This window comes from Dermacentor silvarum, chromosome 5, assembly GCF_013339745.2.
Source record: "Dermacentor silvarum isolate Dsil-2018 chromosome 5, BIME_Dsil_1.4, whole genome shotgun sequence".
In the NCBI taxonomy this organism is placed as follows: domain Eukaryota; kingdom Metazoa; phylum Arthropoda; class Arachnida; order Ixodida; family Ixodidae; genus Dermacentor; species Dermacentor silvarum.
This window is the reverse complement of record NC_051158.1, coordinates 27,579,543-27,603,439: the sequence shown is the minus strand read 5'-3', so window position 1 is coordinate 27,603,439 and position 23,897 is coordinate 27,579,543. Positions and strand designations below refer to the sequence as shown.

General features: G+C 45.4%; 2 protein-coding genes across 2 annotated transcripts in view; both read left to right on the top strand.

Annotated features, from left to right (window-relative positions):
- Window positions 1-23,897, top strand: part of LOC119453144 (zinc finger protein 425-like) — a 204,268-nt gene that overhangs the window by 17,873 nt on the left and 162,498 nt on the right. Inside the window, exon 2 of the mRNA XM_049667595.1 lies at window positions 18,669-18,776. The gene's annotated coding sequence lies outside the window, so the exon portion shown is untranslated. The remainder of the gene's footprint in view (window positions 1-18,668; window positions 18,777-23,897) is intronic.
- The window catches only part of LOC119453142 (zinc finger protein 709-like), a 193,547-nt gene that overhangs the window by 14,315 nt on the left and 155,335 nt on the right, over window positions 1-23,897 (top strand). Inside the window, exon 4 of the mRNA XM_049667594.1 lies at window positions 3,811-4,029. Within this exon, the coding sequence (XP_049523551.1) occupies window positions 3,811-4,029 (219 nt within the window). The remainder of the gene's footprint in view (window positions 1-3,810; window positions 4,030-23,897) is intronic.

Sequence of the window (23,897 nt, the reverse complement as noted above, 5' to 3'; positions counted from 1 at the left end):
ATAACAGCACCGTGTCGTTAGCGTAGGTCCTTCAGATGATTAAGTGTTACATTTAAGCGCTCCGCGTAATGTGTGTAACTTGTAATGCGGGTGTGCATATAGCAATTTTTGAGACCGAATCAAATACGAATTGAACGGTGTCAGAATCAAAATTGAATATTGATTAGTTGCCGATTGCAAAAGCCACTGAGAGCATTACAAGTTGGCACAGTGTGCTACAAGATGGCGCCAGCTGCTTCGCATCCGCGTCGCCGGGGATCGTGCAAGCGTCAATAGAAGAGAAAAGGAAAAAAAAAAGACAATAGCGAAACATAGTTGTGAACCTGAAACTTCTGCGAAAGTCAGTGAAGATTTCTAACTATTTCAGAGCGCCTAATGCTTGACATGCTGTTTAGAGGTATAATAAACATTTTATTTTTCACAGCCTACTTTCTATAACGTTCATTTTTTATTGCAAGTGGCAAACTTGGTTTCGGAGCTACAAGGGTATGTTTGGCAGCTTTTTTTTACGGCAGTCCAGATGTAGCAATGGTCAGTTATAACAATTGGAATTTTCGTTCTTGATATCATTATAAGTGGACCGCACTGTAGGTTCCTGTCATACAAAAAAATTAGCTGAAAAACAAATTACCAACTACCTCTGCCTTAAGTGAACCTTATACGCTCCCCTGACACTGCCAGAATTAAAGTGAACAAAGTACTTCCTGCTGGCAAAAAAAAAACAGCTGCGGGTCTTGACTGTGTCCAATATTGAATGCTTGCTCATTTATCACGAGCGTAGTAGAGGCTCTTATGTAATTTTTTAACATGATTTGGGAAATAGTAGTAATGCCGAATGCATGGGAAACACGCAGTAATAGTACCGTGCCTAAAGGCTGGAAAATTCCCAACATCCCCCAGCAGCTAGTGCGCTATCGCTCTCACTAGCTGTCAGACAGACAGACAAGGAACTTCATTGATGGTCCTGAGGGGCTCCGATGCCCCCTTTTCAGGGAAGTGATGAAGCCGCGGGCCGCTCCACATTGGGACGTGAAGGCCAAGCCTCACCCCAGCATCATGGGTTCTCTGGACAGCCCATATGTGACGTGAAAGGTTGGAGCTCCGTAGCGCAGAGCTCCACTCTTCTTCGGTGCAGTAATGCGGGCCTCTCTGTAACGAGCGCCATCCCCAGAGCATGTGTTCTAAATTAGTTCTTGGTTTGACAAAATCCTATGAAAATATTCTGAACGCCATACTAACATTTACCCTTCATACACAAAACCTGTTAAACATTTTTCATTGCGGGTGTAAAAAGGGTTCAACAACTGATCACCTTGTTCGATTAGGACATGAATATGCAGTGCCCTTGTGCACAAACAACACTGTGTCACAATTTTTTTTTACTTGGATAAAGCCTACGATGCTACATGTAGATTTGGTATATTGGAAGATGTTGCACACCTTGGGATTCGTGGCAAGATGCTGAGGTGTCCAGTGGACTTTATGTCCAATCGAACATTTCAGGTGCGTCTGGGGACAGTGCTTTCATGCATATTCGTCCAGGAAAACGGCATGCCGCAGGGTTGTATTCTACGTACAACACCATACGTGGTGAAAATGAACTCCAGATACAGAAATATGCAATCTGCTATAATGCATTCTTTATATGTTGAGGATCTCCAAGTTGCGTGCTGGCATTGCACATGGTAACTTGCGAACAATTCAGATCACTTTAAATCAGTTGACACAATGGACAAATAAAAATGTCTTTCGTTTCTCCGCTGAAAAAACTGCTGCTGTGGCTTTTTCGCCAAAAGAGGGCTTACAACCGGACTGTATCTTGAGGCTACATAAAGCCATACTGCCAGTCGAACAGGACCACAAGATTTTAGGAGTTTTATTCGATAAGATGCTGAAATTCCTAGCGCGCATAAATAGTGTGAAGGTTAATGCAAGCAAGGCACTTAATGTTCTCTAAATCCTGTCCCGGAAGCACTGGGGCACTTACCGCAAATGTCTTCTATGCATCTGTCGTTGCTTAGTACGCAGTAACATAGACTCTGGTTGCATAATTTATGGCTCAGCCAGACAGTCGTACCTCCGGCAATTAGATCCAGTTCATAATCAAGGGCTACACCTAGCAACCGGTGCCTACAGGACATCGCCATTCGCAGCTTGTACTCGGAGAGTAATGAGCCGACCTTGGACTGCAACACATGCTTGCCTACATTCTCAAAGTTCGATCATCGGTGGAGCACATTTGCAATAACATTATCACTCGCTGCGGTACACGGCTACACTTCGCCAACAAACCACATGCAATTAGACCCCATACTTGGGTATGAGGAAAAATGTGCCGAATGTGATGTCCTTAGTAGACCACTTTCTGTTGCTAACAGGCCAACCAGATTGTGATGTTGGAGCGACTTTACACAGTAGTACCTTGATTTTTCGTTCACACTTATCCCATTAAGGCCGAAGTAAGATCTACCAATTACGTCTTGTTGATTTTCTTGTGTGAGATTATATTTTCGCACTGTAAATACAGTGTAAAAGTTTCGTTAGTAGCACTTTATTCTTAGAACTGCTATGATAGTGCACTTCTTAAAGTACGCTGGGCCCTTGTGGGAGCATAACTTGATGTAGGTCACCAAATGTCCGTGCTATATTTTATAGCTTCCAAAAACAAAAAGGCTTGCAGCAAAGAGTCATACGAAACTTTGCTGCCTTCCCGCTTTCTTCCTTTCGCGTGTGAGATTTGAGTGGCCAGTTCCCCTTGCAGCCGGTTGCAAGATACGCATTTCGTGCCGCAGCACAGCAGTCGCCCGCCTCCCTCCCTCCCATACCCCCACGGCCTCTCACGTGTTTGCTCTCCGTGATCATGGAGAGCGCTTTTACTCGTGCATATGGTGCGCGGCGACAATTTATCGCCCTTGGAATATATGTGGAACCTCACAGCGACGCCACAAATCCACTTGAATTGTCCATATGATTGCTATCGCAATAAAAAAGCATTAGTGTCCAATTGAACGCCGCTGAGTGGTCCTTCGAGTTTTGAACTCATCGCGCGCAAGCGAGCATATTGACATGCTTGGCGCGTTTTAATTTGGCCTTACCGAGGCGCAGTTAGAGCACATGCAAAAGCTAGCGCCGAAAAAAAGATGTCATCAAAGGGACTATAATGTTTTTGTATTCCCACATATAAGCAGTCTTAAGTGTGTCTGCTGAATTTTTTTAAATATCCCAGATGTATTGCATATTTTTTTGGGGGGGGGCTATTCTGAAAGGTAGTGTGGGTTTCACATGTTGGCAGGTTTTATACGGGAAAATGCGGTATGTCCTGGCTGGATGTTTAATATCTCAACTTTCAAAACATTTCGGCATGTGGTCAAGAAGAAACCCATTGATGAAGTCTCATATGAGAAATTTAACATGCCAGCGAATCATAAGTTTTGCAAATGCCAAATACAGCCTTAAATCCTTGATAGCTCGTTGAGTATCAGAGAGCAAGCTGGGTTGAAGCTTTTCTAGACACCTCTAACGGTTGTAGAAATGCGTGAAAGTCTTCAAAGACTTCAGATTCTCTCACTTCGTAATTTTCTGCCTTTTTGAAAAATAATTTACACGGGTGGACATCACAAAGAATCATGCATTCAGATGCAGAAATATTGAGTAAATCAAAAGGGACCACTAGGCGTCATTTGTTCCATCTTACCTGAAATTACCCTCAAGTCCTCCCAAATCAAAAAAGAAAAGTAAGCTCATCATTAACTTTAGTATCTGTGTTCTCTTTTCGCATTTTGTAATACTACTTTTGTTACATTTGTGCAGCATCAAGGTCCTCTAATTTTGCATCAACAGCCAGCAGTGACAATTCACAGCAGGCATGCCTCCACCAAGATCATCTCTGTGACTGCGAGGGTGATAAACTTGTTCCTGTCGAAGCACATGCCAGAGTCCATACTGCCGAACGTCTGTTTAAGTGCCATTTGTGCCCACGGAGCTTCTCAAGAAGAGACACCCTGAAGAGACACTTGTGCGTCCACACGGGTGAGCGGCCATTTCACTGTCCTTCATGCCTTCAGAGCTTCTCACAAAGGTCCAAGCTCAAGGAACACCTGCAAACCCATACAAGGGAGAATCCATTACAGTGCCCTTCATGCTCTCGGAGCTTCTCACAAACGACCCATCTGAATAACCACCTGTGCACCCACACAGGCGAGAAGCCATTTCAGTGCCCTTCTTGCCCTTGGGTTTTCTCACGAAAGACCCACCTGAAAGATCACCTGCGCACCCATACAGGTGAGAAGCCATGGCAGTGCCCTTCATGCTCTCAAAGCTTCTCGCATAAGTGCAGCATGAAAGACCATCTGCGCACCCACACAGGCGAGAAGACATGGCAGTGCCCTTCATGCTCTCAAAGCTTCTTGCATAAGTCCAGCATGAATTACCATCTGCGCACCCACACAGGCGAGAAGCCGTTTCAGTGCCCTTCATGCTCTCAAAGCTTCTTGCATAAGTTCAGCTTGAAAGCCCACCTGCGCACCCACACAGGCGAGAAGCCGTTTCAGTGCCCTTCTTGCTCTCGGGTTTTCTCACGAAAAGCCCACCTGAAAGCCCACCTGCGCACCCACACAGGCGAGAAGCCGTTTCAGTGCCCTTCTTGCTCTCGGGTCTTCTCACGAAAAACCAACCTGAAAGTCCATCTGCGCACCCACACAGGTGAGAAGCCATGGCAGTGCCCTTCATGCCCTCAAAGCTTCTCGCGTAAGTCCAGTATGCAAGACCACCTGCGCAACCACACAGGCATCGAGAAGCCATTTCAATGCCCTTCTTGCCCTCGTGTCTTTTCACGCAAGTCCAACATGCAGAAACACATGCACACTCATACAGGCGAGAAGCCGTTTCAGTGCCCTTCTTGCTCTCGGAGCTTCTCACGAAAGACTCACCTGAATACCCACCTGCACACCCACACAGGCGAGACGCCATGACAATGGCCTTCATGCCCTCAAAGCTTCTCACTGAAGAGTGCCATGAAGCAACACCTGAGCATTCATAAATGTGACTGGGGACTGTACTGTTGTGCCGTCTGCGCCAAGACTTTTGCACAGGCTGATTACTTGAGCAGACACAAGAGAACACAGCACCATGATACTGTAAATTAGGTGAACAGCCATGTGGAACTAGAGTTTCATTAAAGATCTATAGATACTGACTGTGCTGCAGGGTGTTCTGCTGTATCAGGTGGCACAAGTGTTCTCATATGCTGTTAACTCTTCCACTGTGGTCAGCGTTGCTGACCACCAATTCAAGTTTTTTTCTCAGTGCCACCTATACAGTGGAATCTCGTTGATACGATCTAACAGGAACTGGAAAATAAAGCGTATCATCCGAAAAAATTGTATCATCCAACGTATTATCCAACTAAACCGTATTATCGGGGAAAAAAGAAAAGTATCATCCCGAAAAACGTATTACGCAGAATCGTATCAACAAGGTTCCACTGTAGTTGTTTAGCCAGCAAACAAGTTTTTATTTTTCCTCTTTAGTCTTCTCAGAAAGTGTGCGAGATGGTACTAGTTGTACAGGGAGCGTTTTTATTGTCAAGCAACAGCCTTATAGACCAGCATGCCGGTTGCCACACTGGACCTTGAAAGTTTCTACGGACGCAAAGGTATGTGAACTTCCACTGAACCTTTTTCGGATGTAAGACGTAGCGCAGGAGTAAAGTACGCTGTGGATCAACTTGATGCTGTATTACAATTTTTGTTGTGGTGGTCACCTAAACTGACCCCCATGCATGAAAGGGCTTACAGGTGGGGTCCCATATTGTACAAGTGAAAGTCAACATAAAATCAAATGTGATGTTCAAAACGTTTCTTTCAGTTTGATATGAAGATATGCCGTCTGACGCTGACATTTATGCTGGAGGCAACAGCTCGAGCGATAGCAATTATGACCCAGAAGAGGATATCCGCGATCACTTGTCTGACAACAAATCCGCGATTCCACATGTAACCGAAAGTGCCAGTGAGGCATCTGACACTGAAACAGATGAAGATTCTGCCATCACAGTTCAAAAGGTTCTCGTGTCGAGTACAAAGTATCGGATGTCTCCACCACTACTATTTTCATCTGACTGTGGACTGCCAATTGACATTCTTGCCATCAACAGTGTTACCCCTTTTGGCATTTTTAGCCTTTTTCTGGACACCTGAGTCGATTCAAAAGATTGTTTTTGAAACGAATCTTTACGTGCAGCAAGAAAACAAACGCTATGTTCCAACAACGGACAAAGAAATGCATGCATTCTTGGGGCTCAATTTGTTGATTGAGCTTAAAAGGAGTCCGAGCTATCGTGACTATTGGAGCAGCGCTCCTGATTGAACGACCCATTTATATCAGAAGTCATGACTGTGAATAGATTTGGCTGGCTCCTATCCCATCTCCATCTAAATGACAATGCTCTGCAGCCAGAGTGGGACGATGCCACCTTTGACAAGCTGCACAAGGTACGCCCACTTCTGTTGGAAGTTTCCAGAACCATTGCTGAGCACTATCATCCGACAAAATATTTCCCCACTGATGAATACAAGATCAAATTCAAAGGCCGAAGTTCTTCGAAACAGTATATGGCAAAAAAGCCGGTGAAAAGGGGCTCTAAAGTTTGGATGCTGTGTGCCAGAACTGGCTACAATATAATATTTCAAAATTTACACTGGTAGGTCTAACAACCGAGTTCAAAGGGAGTTGGGTGCACGTGTTGTAAAGACACCATGTGAAGACTTGGCTGGAAAGCACCACCACATATTCTTTGACAAATATTTTACCAGTTACTTCCTGCTGAAAGATCTTGCAGAATCCGGGATATATGCTTGGGGCACAGTAAATGCAAGCAGGAAGCACTTGCCTAAGCTAGAATCTGACGAGACAATGAAGAGAGAAAAAACTGACTACTCGGTGAGCAACGACAAGCTCTGTTGCCTCAAGTGCAGAGACAAGCGGACTGGTCATGCACTTGTTATCAAACTTCTACAGCGCCATTAACGAAGTCCAAGTAAACAGAAAAGAGAAAGACGGAACCATCACTAAGGTAAACTGCCCTGGTGCACTTCACGACTACAACAAGAACATGAACTTCATAGATAAGTTCAACCAGATGAAAGGACAATATGACATGGATCACAAATCACACAAGTGGTGGCACTGGATCTGTTTTCACCTTCTTGATTGCTGCGTTGTCATCGCATATATAATTTTTTGAGAACATGACGGTTCGGAAAAAATGTAATTGAAAGACTTTCGAAGTAACCTTGTTTCACAGATAACGTATGAACCCTACAGTGAAGCGGAAGCGATCTGTTAGAGCAGGTGTTCAACTATCCACCTGACTCTCCGTCTGTTCAAGTATCCATCTCCATCTGACGACATGCGTCGGCATGGACGTGGCCTCGTCCATGTGGCGCGTCTCAAGCCCTACTATGACCCTCTGCCTCCAACCTTTTAGGTCGCCAGGATGGCTCTTTTTCTGCGGGGGCGATTGTGAAGAAGACGCGCCTCCGTCCAGTGGCATTGCCAACGTGCTGCCCGCTCTGCTCGCGCTGCTAGTCTATGGTGTCCTTGGAGATGGTGCCCCACGCTGCCTCGCCGTTCCTTGAACTCGTAGCGTCCTTGGAGGACACCGCCAATAAACCTCTACTCAACGCATATATTATTTTCGGGAACATGACGGTTCGGAAAAGATGTCATTGAAAGACTTTCAAAGGTGCCTTTTTTCACAGATGACTGCTGAAGCACGTGTGAACCTGATACAATGTTTAAGTTGCCGGAATGCAGCGCCACAAGCAGCGCTGCCCTTTTGTGTTGCTACCGCGCCGTGCCTAGCGCGGCAAGTGATAACACACAGTAGCTGTAGATAAGTGGTCGGTGTGGCTAAAGTGTACTAGAATACGGTCGAGTGGGACGAGCGGCTTGGGCGGCGCATGCTTTGCAGTGAGGCGCCAGATGTGGAAAAATGCTGTGGCGGCGCTGCGATCGAAGTGGATTAGGCCCATGGCCGCATCGCGTATTTCCAAATGCTAATAGGTACAGCGTTTGACCACTGGCGCCACGCTGCGCCGCTCGCGCGTACCATGTTTCTAGCCGCCGCCGTTGGAACGGAGGCGTTCGCTGGGCTGGGTGGTGACTAGCCTGCTGTTGGGATCGGTGGTATTATAAACGCATCACTGTTTTGATGATCCAAATATAATCTCACTATCAGGGAGGGAGCAGTCTACCTGACTGGAGCAGTACTTTTTTATTTGGGGTGTTGCTACGCTGTGCTCCGCAACACCCCAACGACCGCCGCATCGCGTCGGTGCCCGGCACCACGGCTGCGGCCGTGGCACCGGGGTTCAAGCGACCGCGCTGGCAAACAGAGAGGAAAAAAGAAAGAAAAGCGTGATATTAAGAAAAACAAAATTACTAGCCCGGGCGGGATTCGAATCAGCGTACGCATGATCCCAAAGCGAACGCTGTAGCCACTCAGCCATACAGCCACTTTTTTTTTTTCTTTATTACATGGGAGCAGACTCTTCAGCAACACAAGAAACAAGGCGCTACAGGTACATATTCAAAAGTCAGGCAAGCATGTGCACGCGTCCAATAAAGGCAACCAGTCCGGCGCTGTTTCTTGAGCAGCGTACACACTGCGGACGTAGGCAGCAGATTCCCGAAAAAACGACCGAGTGCTTCGCGGTGGTTCAGCGTGCCTGTCACACATTCTACTGCGCCAAAGACTATGTAGACCAAGTACTATGAACATGTCATATGGTGGGTCACAGGAATCTTTAAAAGGTAAGAAGCGAATTGTGTATGGTGTGATGTCTAAATCTTTTTTAAGTGTTCTTTGGAGAATGTCCCAGAAGAACACGGCATCCCTACAATCGACAAAACAGTGATCAATCGTTTCAGCATGCGGACACAAACGGCAGTTTGTAGACCACGGCACGAAACAGCCCCTTTTTTCTAACCAGGTTTTGACAGGAAGGGTTGCCGAATGTAAGTTAAAGAAAAAAGTTTTGATCCCAGGAGGAATGATCATTTGACGGACACGCTTGAGTACATCTAAGTAGCAACATTCCAAATAAGGCGCACGATAATGGGGAACAGGAAACAATGTGTCTATCAAGGCAGCAGAAATTTCTTTACGGGATGCAGTGAAAATATAATCCAAGCTAAAGCGAGCTTTAAGAAAGTGAAAGCCTTCAACAACCTCTTTCAAGAAGCCCCAAGGAGCAGGTGGTGCATCATTGACCGATGACGACACAACTATTTCTGGAAGGTAATTCATTAATCGAAGTTGTAACATCTCTCTTAGAAAAGGGCTGTTTACATCACGTAAGAAGAATAACCGGGAGACAAGTTGCCTAACAAAAAGGTGAACTAGGCCAAGACCACCACTCTCAAGAGGAAGAAAAAGGTTATCACGCCGCATGGCCTCAACACGTGAGCTCCATACATAGGTAGCAAACACACGATGGAAAGCTTGCAACCTAAGTCGCGAGCAGTGTAATACCTGCAGGACATACATAAGTCGAGCTGCTAGAAACAGATTGCAAGCTTCAGCTCGGCTAAATATGGACAACTGCCGCCCCTGCCAGTTGTTAACCTTACGCTGTATTTCTGCAACTTCCGCTGACCAGTGAGGATTACTATTGCGATATTGAGAGAGGGGTACACCTAAGTACCTAAAGTCTTGCCTCCACTGAATACCTGCGAAGCGAGTTGGCATTGTACACCATTGACCGAACCAAAATCCGGAACTCTTCTCAAAGTTCACAGTTGCTCCAGAAGCTGAGCAAAACTGCTGCGTTATGGCAAGGGCAGTCTCCACACTTTTCTTGTCAGCACAGAAGAAGGCTATGTCATCTGCATAGGCAAGTACCCGGATCTCATTGGATAACAATCTGAACCCATGAAAGGTAGGATCCTTCAAAATTCGTACACAAAGCGGTTCCAAGTACAAAGCGAATAACAGAGGTGACAAGGGACAACCTTGTCTTACTGATGCCCTGAGGTGGATAGATTCAGATAGACAACCATTAACTATTAGCCTTGTTGTGCCATTAGCATAACACATGGAGATGCCTTTAAAAAGAAGAGATCCAATGTTTATGTGCTCTAAAACACTAAACAAGAAGCAGTGATTAACTTTATCAAATGCTTTTGCCAAATCAACCTGAACTATTGCAACCTGACCCGCACTTTCTGTCACACACTCTAGCACAGACCGTGCAACGTGGATATTTGTCTGAATTGATCTTTCTCTAATGCCACATGTTTGATGGTCTCCCACCAATGATCGAATTACTTCTTGAAGACGACTAGCTAATATCTTAGCAAATATTTTGTAATCCACGTTGCAAAGTGATATGGGGCGATACCCCTCAACTTTCTGCAATTTTGTTACATCACTGCTTTTTGGAATAAGTACTGTGTGCCCTTTATAGAGCGTGGCAGGTAGGTACCCAATCCTGTAAGCTTCTTCATACAGTTTAAGCAGAAAGGGAGCCAATATAGAGCAGAAACATTGATAAAATTCCGCACTCAAGCCATCAGGCCCAGGAGTTTTGCCTTTAGTTAGCGAAGCAATGGTTGCTTCCACTTCCTTGATATTTATGTCTCTATCAACGTCATCGCATTCGTCTTGACTGAGCTGTGGCAGCAACGAAATAAAGTTTTCCGTTACAGCTTCACTCTTAATTGCTTTATGAGACTGAAAGATAGTCTCGTAATGATCCGTGAACGCTTTCATTATTGTATCCTGGTCATTAACAATCACTCCGGTATACTCTATCTTGAGAACTTGCTTCGACAGAGCATGCTGACGCTCATCACCAAGCGAACGACTACAAGGCTGTTGCTCCAAATACCGACGAGTACGCGCTCGAACTAGTGCACCTCTGTATCTCTCAGTGTCCATTGTCTGCATTTGTGCCTTAACGTTGTAAATGTCCTCAATGTACTTGCCAGGATGCAGGCATTCAAGTTCGTGTAGCGTATCTAGCAACTTGCACAACTCTTTATATTTTCCTTTTTAGCCAGCCATACAGCCATACAGCCATACAGCCACTCAGCCATACAGCCACGCTTCCAAGGGCTGCATTTATGCGAACCATATGATTAAAGCCCCTCAGTAGCGCACCCAGGATCTCTGCCAGGGGGGGGGGGGGGGGGGGGGGTTGACAGTTTGCCAATACCATCTAAACAGCACTAATTTCGACTTCTTCACGGGAAATTGTCAAAAAAATTCGCTTTTTGCGAGTGTACAGACGATTGCGCGTCTTACATCTTAATTGCAGTACTTAAATGCGTAAGGAAAGAAAAGGGGTTAAACAAAAGGGGGGGTTAAGTCGGCCTCAGGGGGGGGGGGGGGGGGGGGTTCCAACCCCCGAATCCCCCCCCGTCGGTGCGCCACTGAAGCCCCTATATATAAAAGATAGCGCCATCCACTTCCCTCCTCCTCCGTTCCACTATCGCGCTCGGCGCGACCAGCGCGATCAAGGCGCGATCATATGGGTGTTCTGTGGCGCGATATCGACAGTGGCGCCGCCTGCGTCGGGCCTGCCGTGGCAGACGACAGCTAACGCGCTACCAGAGGAAATCAGAGGAAAACTTCGATCGCGCCCTGCGGAGACGTTTTTGAGGCGCGATTTTGCTTCGTCAGTCAGTAACTGGTCTTAATAATGCCGTTTTGGAAGTAGCAACGCGACGATGCGAGACGGCGCAAATATCAAGTGTGCAGCAAGCCTTTGCGCACGCCGGATGGTAAACAAAAAAAGCCTTTTGCGCTCGCCTTGTCGGTTGCGGCAACTTAAGGCGCAGCAGCATGCCATCACAACGAAGTTCTTGTCCCTAACACGTTTGATCCGTTTGTGCGTACAGCACTTTCGTCGCGCAGGCCCGAGAATGGCAGTCGGAGCGCGCTGGAAAGAAAAAAATATACAAAAGCGCGACGCGAACTTCATATCCGGGTGCGCGACGAGTTCGCGTCCTTTGACCCTGAAAAAAACCTGCAGAAACGGCGTGTGAAAAGCACGTGAGGGATATGTGTCGCAATATTGATTCTCTTTCCAGTAGGCAATGCTAACGACTGGCGACAAAATAAAAGAAAAAAAAGCTCTTCTAGTTATTTACAACATTTACGCATTAGGGATGGAAACATTGCATCTTGCGTGCAGAGGCCATAAATTCGGGGTGTTTCAGCAAACACTTTCAACAAAATTTTTAAAGGTTGCCTGTGGCAGATAGCACAATTCTAGTTCATGAGCTGGTCTACTCGAAGCGGTGGACATTACTTGCACAAAAAATCTAAATGCATAATCGACTAATTAAAAAAATCACCAATTAGGTTTCTAACATATTAACTTATGGCCCGTGTTGCAATTTACAAATTCTAGCCGTGGAATTCGCAAGGCGGATGCACTGGAACTAATTCTCAGCATGGCACCAGTTTCGAGATATTAATTCCCGAACATTGCGGAGAAATGCATTGGCGTTCCAGTTACTTTTGCGCTTACCCGCCGTGTTTGTTTAGTGGCTATGGTGTTAGACTGCTAAGCATGAGGTCGCGGGATCAAATCACGGCCACGGCGGCTGCATTTCGATGGGGCAAAATGCTAGAACACCCGTATGCTTAGATTTACGTGCACGTTATAAAGTACCCCAGGTAGTCTAAATTAATTACTCCAGAGTCCTCCACTACGGCGTGCCTCATAATCAGATCGTGGTTTTGGCACGTAAAATACCATAATTTTTGTTTTCATACTTTTGTGTTTTGGTGCATAAAACGACGGTTCGTTGAGAAAGTGACTGGCACGCCAATGTATTTCTCCGCAAAGTTAGAGAATTAAAAATATCTCGACACATGGTGTCAGCCTGAGATTTAGTTCAATGTGGATCCGCACTCCACGGCTAGAATTTGTAAGTTGCAACATGGGCCATAAGGTGGGCCAACATGGGCCATAAGGCATAATGCCATGGGCCATAAGCCAAAAACTTAATTGGTTAATTTTGTTAATTAGTCGATTATGCATTCCAATTTTTTGTGCAAGTAATGCCCGCCTCTTCGAGTAGACGAGCTCATGAACTAGAATTGTACTATCTGCCACAGGCCACCTTTAAAAAATTTGGAAACTGTTCGCTGCAACACCTTGCATATAGAATTCACTCAGTAACCGAAATGATGCCAAGCCGGATTCACTGAAAATCAGAATAAATAGAAGTCTAGAAGTCATGCGCAGCAGCGCTTATACTCGGACTTAAGGTACTAAAAAAATAAAAAGGAGTGCAGTTTGGCCGGGAAGGCGAAGCAGTATTAGTGATATATTGCGAAGTAGAAGACAATTACACGAAGGAAGATTCTTACCGTGTAAATCCGTGTAAGGATCGCACATGTGTGAGGGCCGCACCCATAACTTGACAGCCAATATTAAAAAGAAAAAAAAGACATCCAACCGAGAAGCAATCGCGTTCCATGCGCCGATTCTAATCGGGCTCAACAGCGAATTGTCGCTTGTCGCTACTGGATGTCGAGAGGAGGCGATCGCGGAGGTTTACGGCGGACTTGATACTCGTAGTAGGAAAAATGAGCTCAAATGTCCCGGTCCCATGAAAGGCCCGTAACAATCGCAACGGAAAAGTGCGGCTCTTACACGAGTCTGTACGTTAGTTATAGCGACCATATAAATTGTAGTAAAAATTCACCTAAAATTAAAATAGGAGGCATAGTGTAATGCACGGACCATGTAAACCAGTTAATACCTCACTGGATGACCTCCAGCAATCGCTTTCACAACGCAAGCATTGTGAAGAACGCTGGCAGCCGAGGCGAACGGTTCGTACAGCCGCGCGATTCACCGCAACTCTGAAAATTAGATTCATCATCATTATCTGCCTATATTTATGTCCACTACTGACGGCCTCTGTGAGTGATCTGCGATGACCTCTGTCTCTTAACTCTGCAACACTAGGGGCGCAGAAAGACAGCCCAGCAAGGAAGACAGCGCGCATGAAGTCAGCAGCCATCCCTGGTCACCCTTTATCATTGCACCCACCGATGATTACCAACAATTAGATATGACACGTGGGCCCCATAAGCGTCAGTCGCGCACATTCATTCACAGCTACGGTACAGTGGCACTGTAGCTACGGCAGGGCTAGAGGAGAAGACGCGTGCTGTCCTTCCCATTCGCGTTTGATTACCTGACCTACAACTAACCCGAATATTGAGCGCGTGGGAAATATTGCCATCAAGCCGCCATATTTTTTGGCTCACTGTTGCGCGCTTTTTCCCGCACCCACGGGGTATGGGTCGCTCATGTATATAGCTTTTGGATTTAATGCAGAACATCACGGCGACAACAGCGACAATTTGCCGGAAGTGTCGATATAATTGCATTCGCCATAAAGCTAGAAATCATATATATATATATATATATATATATATATATATATGGGTACGTTTAGAAAAGCTGGTCGGGCACCAGCCCCCCCCCCCCCCCCCCCCCCCCCGGAAAAACGAAAACTTTCCGTCTATGCTCAAACAAGTAATAAAGCATATATCTGCCCCATCCGGAGCCTTGTACTCAGATTTACGGGAAGCATTGTTACGGATTAAAAAAAAAAAAAAAGAGTAAACTGCAGCGCAACAATATTCCATTCAAGATTCAAACCCACAAACGAGTTCTCACGTCAGGGCCCGTGCTCCGTCATTTCGATGCAACTGCCCCGACTATTCTACACACTGATGCTGCAGTGCATATTTATTGCGGTAGGACCTCGAGCGCCGAAAACAGTTTTAGTTCATCTATATGCTCATCTTTGGCCGTATAAGCCGTACGTGGAAAGTTTTCCCCCTGTCAATACATAAAAAAAATAAATAAAGAAAGCTGGCGCGGTAGCCTAATTAGTGGCTATATAGTGGATACGGCGTTGGGATGCTGAACTCCAAGGAACTCGCGGGTTCAATCCAGGTCGCGGAATTCGACGGGAGTGAAATGAAAAACAGTCGTGTACTTCTGTTTAGGTGCACGTTAAAGAAGCCCAGGTGGTGAAAACTAAACCGGGTGCCTCATAATCGTATCGTGGTTTAGCCACGTAAAACCGAAGAATTTCTTTAAATTAAAAAAAAAAAAAAGGGGCAGGTGGCTGCGCTCTTCGGCTTTTTTTCTAGGGGTGTAAACAAAATAAATTATTCTCGAGTCTGATTTGCGACAAAAACATACGCTTATCCTATATTTCATACATAAATATATAATGCCGTTCCCAATTATGTATGACCTCTCAACTCAACAGCTGGTATATATTATAAGCGGGTGCTTTCAGTTATCCGGTGCACTATATCATAACGTCCATAACGAAACAAAAGAACGGCAATGCATGTCTCACATACACGTAGAGATATGTGCAGATATGTTGCGTTCGTTGAAGAAAATAAGTGTGGCACCACATGGGGCACCCAGTTTTAATGGGTTACAAACATGTTGAGACTGTCAAAAAAGTTTTCCTTGTCTGAATCAAGTTAGCAGATGTACTGGTTGCCCCAAAAACGGGGTGTTTATATTGAATGACAGCTAGGAACTTGTTAAGCAGGACTTATTAACACTGGTGCGTTAATTCTCTCAGGAACTGCGCCTCTTCGCAACAGCCACGACTCTCAGGCAGCACAATCATTCGGAATAACTGTCCTCACTTGCATCGGTCACTCACCTTTGGGACTTCAATAGTGCTGTTATGCGTAACATTCGAACGGACACGACTATATTAAAGACACCTGCATATATATATATATATATATATATATATATATATATATATATATATATATACATACATAAGATGGTTTTGCCTGTTATGCATATTATTTCTGCGAATGAGTTTTATGTGCAGTATTCACTAATACATATGTGCTTGTTACTGTAAACACATGCGCTTATTCCGGTCGGGCGTGCTCACTTTTGAATTAGTGTATTTAGAGGATTTGTTATTTTTCCTTTGCATATATCGTGAATATATATGTCTATGTACCGTTTGATTTAATTATAGGTCTAGAAATACACTGGTCATTCTTCGCGCCACGCGGTTAATAAACCTGGTTTATTTCACTCTAATACTGTTTTCTTCGATCATTATCCCTGATCAATATCCATCAACAAGAAGCGCGCGTAAAATGACAAAATATCAATAATAAAAATTTCTTACGTAGCTTCATCTTGCAGTGATACCAGTTACATTTAGAAGACAGTGGTTAAAACAGCAGTTCACGTGGCTAAAACTACATTTGGTACCGGCCGTCAAGAGCCTTGAGCGCACCAAAGCAACTAAAACATTAAAAAATGTACTGCTCAGAGGTTCTGCGAGAAAAACTGGGCGACCGCCAGCGTTCGCTACCGAACGCGCTCTCGCTAGCAGATGACACGCTTGACAACGACAGCAAAATTGAAGAAGTCGCGTTGTATAATCCATGCCTCAAATATATATGTTCGGCACAATGGTGTAAACATAAATTGGCAGTTGAAATAAAGCACTATTTTAAGAGCGTACTATGCGCAATCGGCCTCGGCGCCCGCTAAGAAAGTACGTTGAATATGCCGCGGAGCGCGTCTCCGCCCCAATCCAATTCGCTCGCAGCGCCCTCGCACAATTTTTCCACACGCGGCGCCTCAGCGGCAGAGCGCCGTTCGGCCCACTCGACCATTTTGTTGATGGCCATCGTTGATGGCGCTGGCAGCCGCGCTGCGGGGCGTCGTTGAAGTAGGGTCGTAGGGTGTTGAAGCGTGAGCGAAGCTCTTTTTTGTATGCTTTCAGTACAGTACCTTCTAGTACAGTGTACTTTCAGTGCGGGCGATTACGTGTTGCTGAGTGGGGGACCACATAGCAGACAAGTGACGTGTACTGGAGGGAAAATGTTGCGGGGCACTTGATTTTGAGACCCGCGAGCCTTGGCGACAACACTTGAAATCTGAAGGCTTGTGAACGTGACTCCCAGCACGGGGAGGAGGACGCCGCGCATAGATTTGGAGGGCTCGGCTGGCGTGCGGGCGCTCGAGAATTTCATTGCGCTGCTTTTAGCGGGGGACAGCTTCAGGTGATTTGAAAAGATCCAGGAGTCGATAACCGCGAGGTAATCTGAGATTCTGGCTTGTGATAGGACACATTGGGGCGAGGACGGACGTGTCGTAGGCGTACTGCACGATGGGGAGACTGTCAACCTGGGGCATACCAGGAACAGGGTTGGCCTGAGAACAGAACCCTGAGGCACTCCTGACGGCGCAGGTTAGAGTGAGCACCGCAGTAAACAACTGGCTGGGTGCGCCCGATCAGGAAGTTGGCCAGCCACCTGAACATTACCTGCTCTTGGTCGCGGGATCGAATCCGTCGCGGGATCGAATCCCGGCCACTGCGGCCGCATTTCGCGAAAACACCTGTGTACTTTGATCTAGGTGCACGTTAAAGAACCCTAGGTGGTCCAAATTTCCGGAGTCCCCTACTACGGCGTGCCTCATAATCAGATCATGGTTTTGGCACGTAAAACCCCATAATTCAATTACCTGCTCTTGCGCTGACACTTGTAAGCACCGCGTGTGCGGCATAAAATGATTTCAGAATGCCAGCTAGCGCGAAACAGTTGCCGTAGCCTCGCAGACATCGCAGATCCATCTATTCGTGCCTTCGACGAGCACTGCTGCAGTTCCTATGCGCTGCCCGTAGTTGAAACAATAGAGTGCCACTGTTAGTAATGTGCAACAGGCGAGTGTTTAGTTGCGATGTAAAAAAAGGTGGCACCTCCCACGCGCCATGTGCACCAAACTGTTAATGCTGCAAATGCTGTCTCGTGGGTCTTTTCATTCTCCACCTTTATGAGATGACTATAGGTTATGCATCTCTTATGCAGAGGTCACGAGATAGTTGTGCTGTTGTGCTCAGCAGTGGTCACACAAGTGACTGCATTTCTTTCCCTTCCTCACTGCTTGTGCTGACCACACCAGTTGGGGCGTTACCACTTTCCATTTGTCGCACTCGAATAGGGACAATGTCCTAGTGATTTCCTTCACTGGAACGTGGTGCAAGTCTGGTGCTGATGTTCTGATTGGCTGGACTGGGGTATGCGCCAGAAGGACACTCAGGCCCCCAGCCAATCAGCGCTTCAAAAGCAAACGACCCCCCCCCCCCCCCCTCGTAGAGCTATGTCATGCTATGTGTGCATGGTGAGCGAACACGTAAACAAACTCGCTTTCCTGCTGCTGTCACTTACGAGCACTTTCAAAAGTTAAACATAAAGTGCACGAATCAGCTCATTGCTCTATTACACACACGGCCGTACCTTTCGCTGTTCCTATATTATGTGTGTAACTTTGCATTCGTGATCGATATTGTAAGAAAACCAAGCAAGCAGTTGACGCAGGCACTGTGTCTGCCTTAATTTTTACCTTGGCTGTCTTTAGGATATCAGTTGCAAACTATACTTAGACCAACTCCATACACTCGTGATGCTTACAGCTAAAAGAACTTTCTTTCCCGATTGTGTGAGGAGCATATGTTTCAATTTGTGGCAGTTACGTGGTGAAGTGCCCTAGGTCCATATCCCTGGCTGTGTGCACAGCCATTTGTCTAATGTGTTTTATTTTGCTCTGCTGCTGTCTTTACAGCTTCTGCTGATGTTTGTTGTGCCCATGAAGATCTAGCCTAACTCTGCATCGTTGACAACAAATAGCCGCAAGTGCTGATTGCTGCTGGTTGGCTCAGTCCAGAATTTGGTATGTATATCCATTTGCTCAAGGCGTGCTGTTGCTTCTATTACTTGTGCTGCTCCAGTAAAGCAGGAATTAACTAATGGTGGCTTGAGTGATGTATGATACCCTATCACTATCGTGCTAGACTGGTGGCAAGCCTTGTTCACATATTTAAGCTATTAAGGTTTGCCACTTAATTATTGGAAGTTCCCACAATGTGTTAACCTTGCATATAAAGTTGTGTAGGCCAAAACATTTATTATATTGTATTGCACTTGATGCCTGGTCCATTAAGACGCAGTAGGAGAACCCAGAAAACATGTTTCCAGCTGTCCTGAGCCAATAAATTGTAGAAAAAGAATTGTGTTGCAAACTACAACTACTATTCTTAGCTGTGAGCCATTCTTCTACGGGACCACTGTTGTTCACCAACGTCTTATGCATCAGGGGAACTATCACTTGCCAATTGCATCCTCAGCGTCTGACTTAGTCATTAGTCTGCATCTGTCTGTCTGATGCAATGGTTTTGCCATGAGCGATGTGTGTGAATGGTGCACCGAAAGCTTTAGTTAAGAAGGTGTCCTCGTACACAGGGAATGCCAATCGACTGAAACAAGGGCCTAAACTGTCCCAACAACATCAGAAATAGCTCTGCAGGCCAGCAGGTATGCTTAATGTCCCAGTATTTGCCTGAGTTGTGATCTTGGTATATTGGTATGGTGGTGTGTTATTGCAGGGGGGGGACTGCTTTGTGTAGCAGTGCAGTGTACTTCGTACATTTCTTTCTGGCATGGACCTGTGGCTGCAATAAGAGCTTTCCAAGTGAATAGCTTTTTCTATGGCTCTTTCGGTCTTTTTGGTTGTTAGTTAGAGGTCTGGGAAGGTTAATGGTTGGACTCGGCAAGGAAAACCACTGTGTGCTTGTGTTGTAGTGCACATTAGAACCCCAGATGGTCAAAATTAATCCGGAGCCCTCCACTACGGCATGCCTCATAATCAGAACTGGTTTTGGCATGTAAGACCCCAGAAAGAAGAAGGAAAACATTCGTTCGCTCTCTTTTGTTCTTTCGTTCACTTGTTCTTTTGTTCGTTCACTGGTTCGCTTGTTTCGCCTATTTGCTTACACTGACAATCATCGTCTTTGAGTTCTGCACAATTTCTTTCACACAATTTGCTCAAGAAATGGCCAGCAATCTCACCTACATTAGCTTAGGGCTTGCATTTTTGTTTGCCAAGAATGTGGAAACTTCAGAGGTGAGAATGCATCTTTGATACAGTTTTGTCTCTCTGCTCTTGTTGCAGCAACCCATTTCTCATTCTATGTTAATAACATGGTGTTTTATTAATCATTTATTAAGCTATATCTTCTTTATTGCAGTTAAATGTCAGAAGTCTCCCATCACCTGTTGTAAGCAGGGATTATGACAATGAGTCCAGCTGATATCAATACAGCATACATAACCTAGGACAAACACAAGCCTTCGGCGTGTGTTTGTCCAAAAGTTTGATTCATCGCTAGCTATCGTAATGTCACGGGCCATAAAAACGATTAAAGAAGCATGCGGGAAGCCGAGACCAAACTGGAGCAAGCAAAGCAGCGCACACCCTCTTTTCCCATCCAGCTTAAAATAAGCAGGAAGGAAGCCCCCAGGACAAGCTTGATCGCGCTACCGCACTTTCACCTCCCACCTCCCTTGTAGCACGTGATCGATCACGTCTTCTCCAACATTGGGCATGTGGGAGTATGGCACGCGTCGAGCCACCATACTTCTTGGCTCACCCTCGCACGTTTTCCCTCGCACCCACAGCAAATGAGGCGCAATCTTATCGCACTTGGACTTTATATGGAACCTAGGCTACTTCTGGCCATATTTGCGCTGATAGAGGAAAGATAAGACTTTTTCAATGTAAGCCCCGTGGCGATTTCAGTTTTGTGTGCTGTACCACACAATTGATCGGGCGCCATATTCTAAAGGGGCTCTCCTTAGTTCGAACTCCATTTTATTCAAATAAACTTCTGGTCCCCTTGGAGTTCGAATTAACGACATTCTAATGTATAATTGAGTGAATGTTCAGTTGCCTCGCAAGAGAATGAGAACTCAAGATTGGCAGTAAGCCCCTAAAGTTGGTGCAGGGGTACATTCACTTAGGCGAATTAGGCAGAGGTCATGAGAAGGAAGTGTACAAAACAATTAGAGGTTGGAATGCATACTACGGGAATTGCGAAGTCATGATTGCCAATGTGTTGCTGTTCTTGAAAATAAAATTGTACAATCACTCTGTTCCACCTGTACTAATACTATATGGGTAATATGACTGTGGTTATCAAGGAGGCTTAAGAAGTTGTAGACCACACAAGGAGCTATGGAGTGAAAACTGAAAGGCATAGCGTTAAGGTGCACAAAGACAGCGTTGATGACTAGGGCGCAAACGGGACTAGCCGACATTCAAGTTTAGGTTACCCCTTGAGGGTCAAAGACGTAAATATCCAGCACTGCAAACAAGTCCCAAATGGCCAATGCCGTATATTTATGGTGGCGTCTGTATCTTTGAAAAACTTGCCAATTTTTCAACTCTTTGTCACCTAACAAGTGCTGCCACTGTGTGTGGGTACAAGGAATCTCTTTTTTTTTAATTATTTTTTTAATCTCTGTAGTTTCTTGGCTTTCATTCCACAGCTTCTTTACAGTCGTGTTTCCATGACCGATCGCACGTTCCCACTCGTGCAGTGGTGGGCTTTGGTTTTGTCTCGCGGGCCGTTTCCGTTGATTGCGCGAATAAAAATGGATGTCTGTGTGGTTTCTAATCTCTCAAAGAATCACTGCTAGATGCTTGCTCAATTATTGCTCACAGGTAGGCGCTGGTACAGTCAGCCCAAAAAGTTTATGGACCATGGGATCTCAGAAAACGTCCAACTTCCGAGGAGCATCACAATGTAGCCTAGTGTACACATTTACAGCTTCTACCAGTATACGTGAACAACATTGGGATGTTCGGTATTACTATTATTGCCGGCCACTAGGAAAGTGGGCGTTTTCTGAGATCCCGAGGCCCGTAAACTTTTTGGGTTGACTACATACAAGCGGTGCCGTGGAGACCCGCAACAACCGATTGCCCCGCATTTGCAATGAGACAGAGGATTACTGCAAGTTTCTCACTTGTTTGCTTTTCTTCCGTGAGCTCACATACATGGTTCGATTACACTTTGGGCGTGAGCGCTGCTTGCTCTGCTGCAAGTGAGTCGAGCAGTGATTCCTTTGGTGCTGACTACTGCCCAAATGCCTGAATCGGAATAGTAACTATTTCAGTGTATTTTTTTAAATTCTTATAACGTGTTTATGCAAGCCCATTAGTATTTATGAATAAACCGTGCATGTTTACCACGGAAAATAGCTTTTGTCACTTTGTCGTCACTCTATAAAAGTTGCATGAACTTTTTTCAAAATAGGTTAGTCTGAAGATTATAATTCTGCAATAAACATCTTCGACTCTGGGGGTTCGCATGTGGCAAAGCAAATTGACCCGCAAAGGGTTAAGAGGAAGAAAATTGGTGGTCCATCCATTCTTTAGAGATGATTGGCGACTTTAATGTCATTGGCAGTCTTATGATTGGCGCACAATTGTTGATTATAGGTTTTATATGATGAATAACATGTAAAGTGGCACATGCCCCGTGACCCAGGTTGGCGTCAGAGTAGTTCGATGAAGAGCAGCACGTGCTCAGTGTGGCTGTGGAGCACCTGACTAAGGCGGCGGTCAGACCTGCAAAGCGGCAATCGGTGCTAAGAATCTCTAGATCTGGGCAGGCTGCAACTGGAAATTGAACCTGGCAACATTTAACACATGAACCCTGTCTAGTGAAGCTGGCTTATACCTGTGTCACACGGGCATATTTGGAAGGCCTTCCAGTCGACGGCCTTCGAAACGCCACAACTCTATCGACTCAAAGGAGTTGTCGCGCTGCTACACGGCACATTTGAAAACCGTTGAGTGGTTCAGGCGTTTCTCGCAAAATTGTGTGGCGCTGCGGACCTTTATTTTCGTTTTCATGTCACCAAAAGTTAAACAACATTAAAACCACTTAAAAGCACTGTAATTTCTTTTGTGTTTGTTTATACGGCGAAATGGCGGCGATATGACGGCAGCCGGCAGCACATTGAGTAGAGGGAGAGTCTACTAGACAATATGGAGAAAGGAATGAACACAAGCATGTCGCTGTTGTCGAGAGTATGTACAGTTTGCACATGTCAAGTGGTAAAAATACTTTATTGAATAATTAATAACACTCATATATAGTATTTTTAGAGCATTTTGGTTCGATTTGTTCTTTCTAACCATGAGTACAAGCACACTGAACGAGAGGGCTTGTTCGCGTTGTTTCCGCTTCCGTAGCTCAAAGGCCATCGAGATTTCGATAGAGTTGTGGAGTGCTCCGTTGACTCGATAGACTATTGACTCGACGGCCTTTGAAACCGCTCGTGTAGCAGTTCGAACTTTACCTTTGAGTCAACTGACTATCGGTTGGAAGGCCTTCGAAACGCCCTGTGTGACACGGGTATTAGTGGGGCTCTTTGAGGTATTATCTGGCATTGCCCGAGATATCAGGAGGTTGGAAAAACGTGAAGCTTACGCAGAGTTGACTACAGAGGTCTTCTACATAACAGGGAACATAGGGTAGGTTTTCTAATTCATAAGGACATAGCGGGCAACACTGATTAATACAGTATTGACATACGGGTAAATAGTTTTGTTTTTGGCGAACATTTTTCACGGGCCAATCTTTGTTACAATGTTGTCACTCAGTTTAAAGCACACCTTTCTGTATCGGAAGTTTCTCGAATGTTATTGCTGGTTTTATCCATTGTCTGTTATTACCGAACCTTAGGTAATCAGTTTGTATGCGCGGCACAAATTGTGTACTACTTTATTAAAGAGATGAAGGCACCAGCGTTTATGCTGGAACCTTCGAAGAGTCATGTATAAAAACTGATGCGCTTGGCCCGTAGATCAGATTTCAACGATTGTTGAGTGTGCTTGCCACTATCATTTTGTTAAATTTTGCTTGTTTAGCTGGGCATAGGTTTGCCTAATCCATTGTACCACCGTAGTTGTTTGCCGTCACTTCAATGCGACAGTATTAATAAA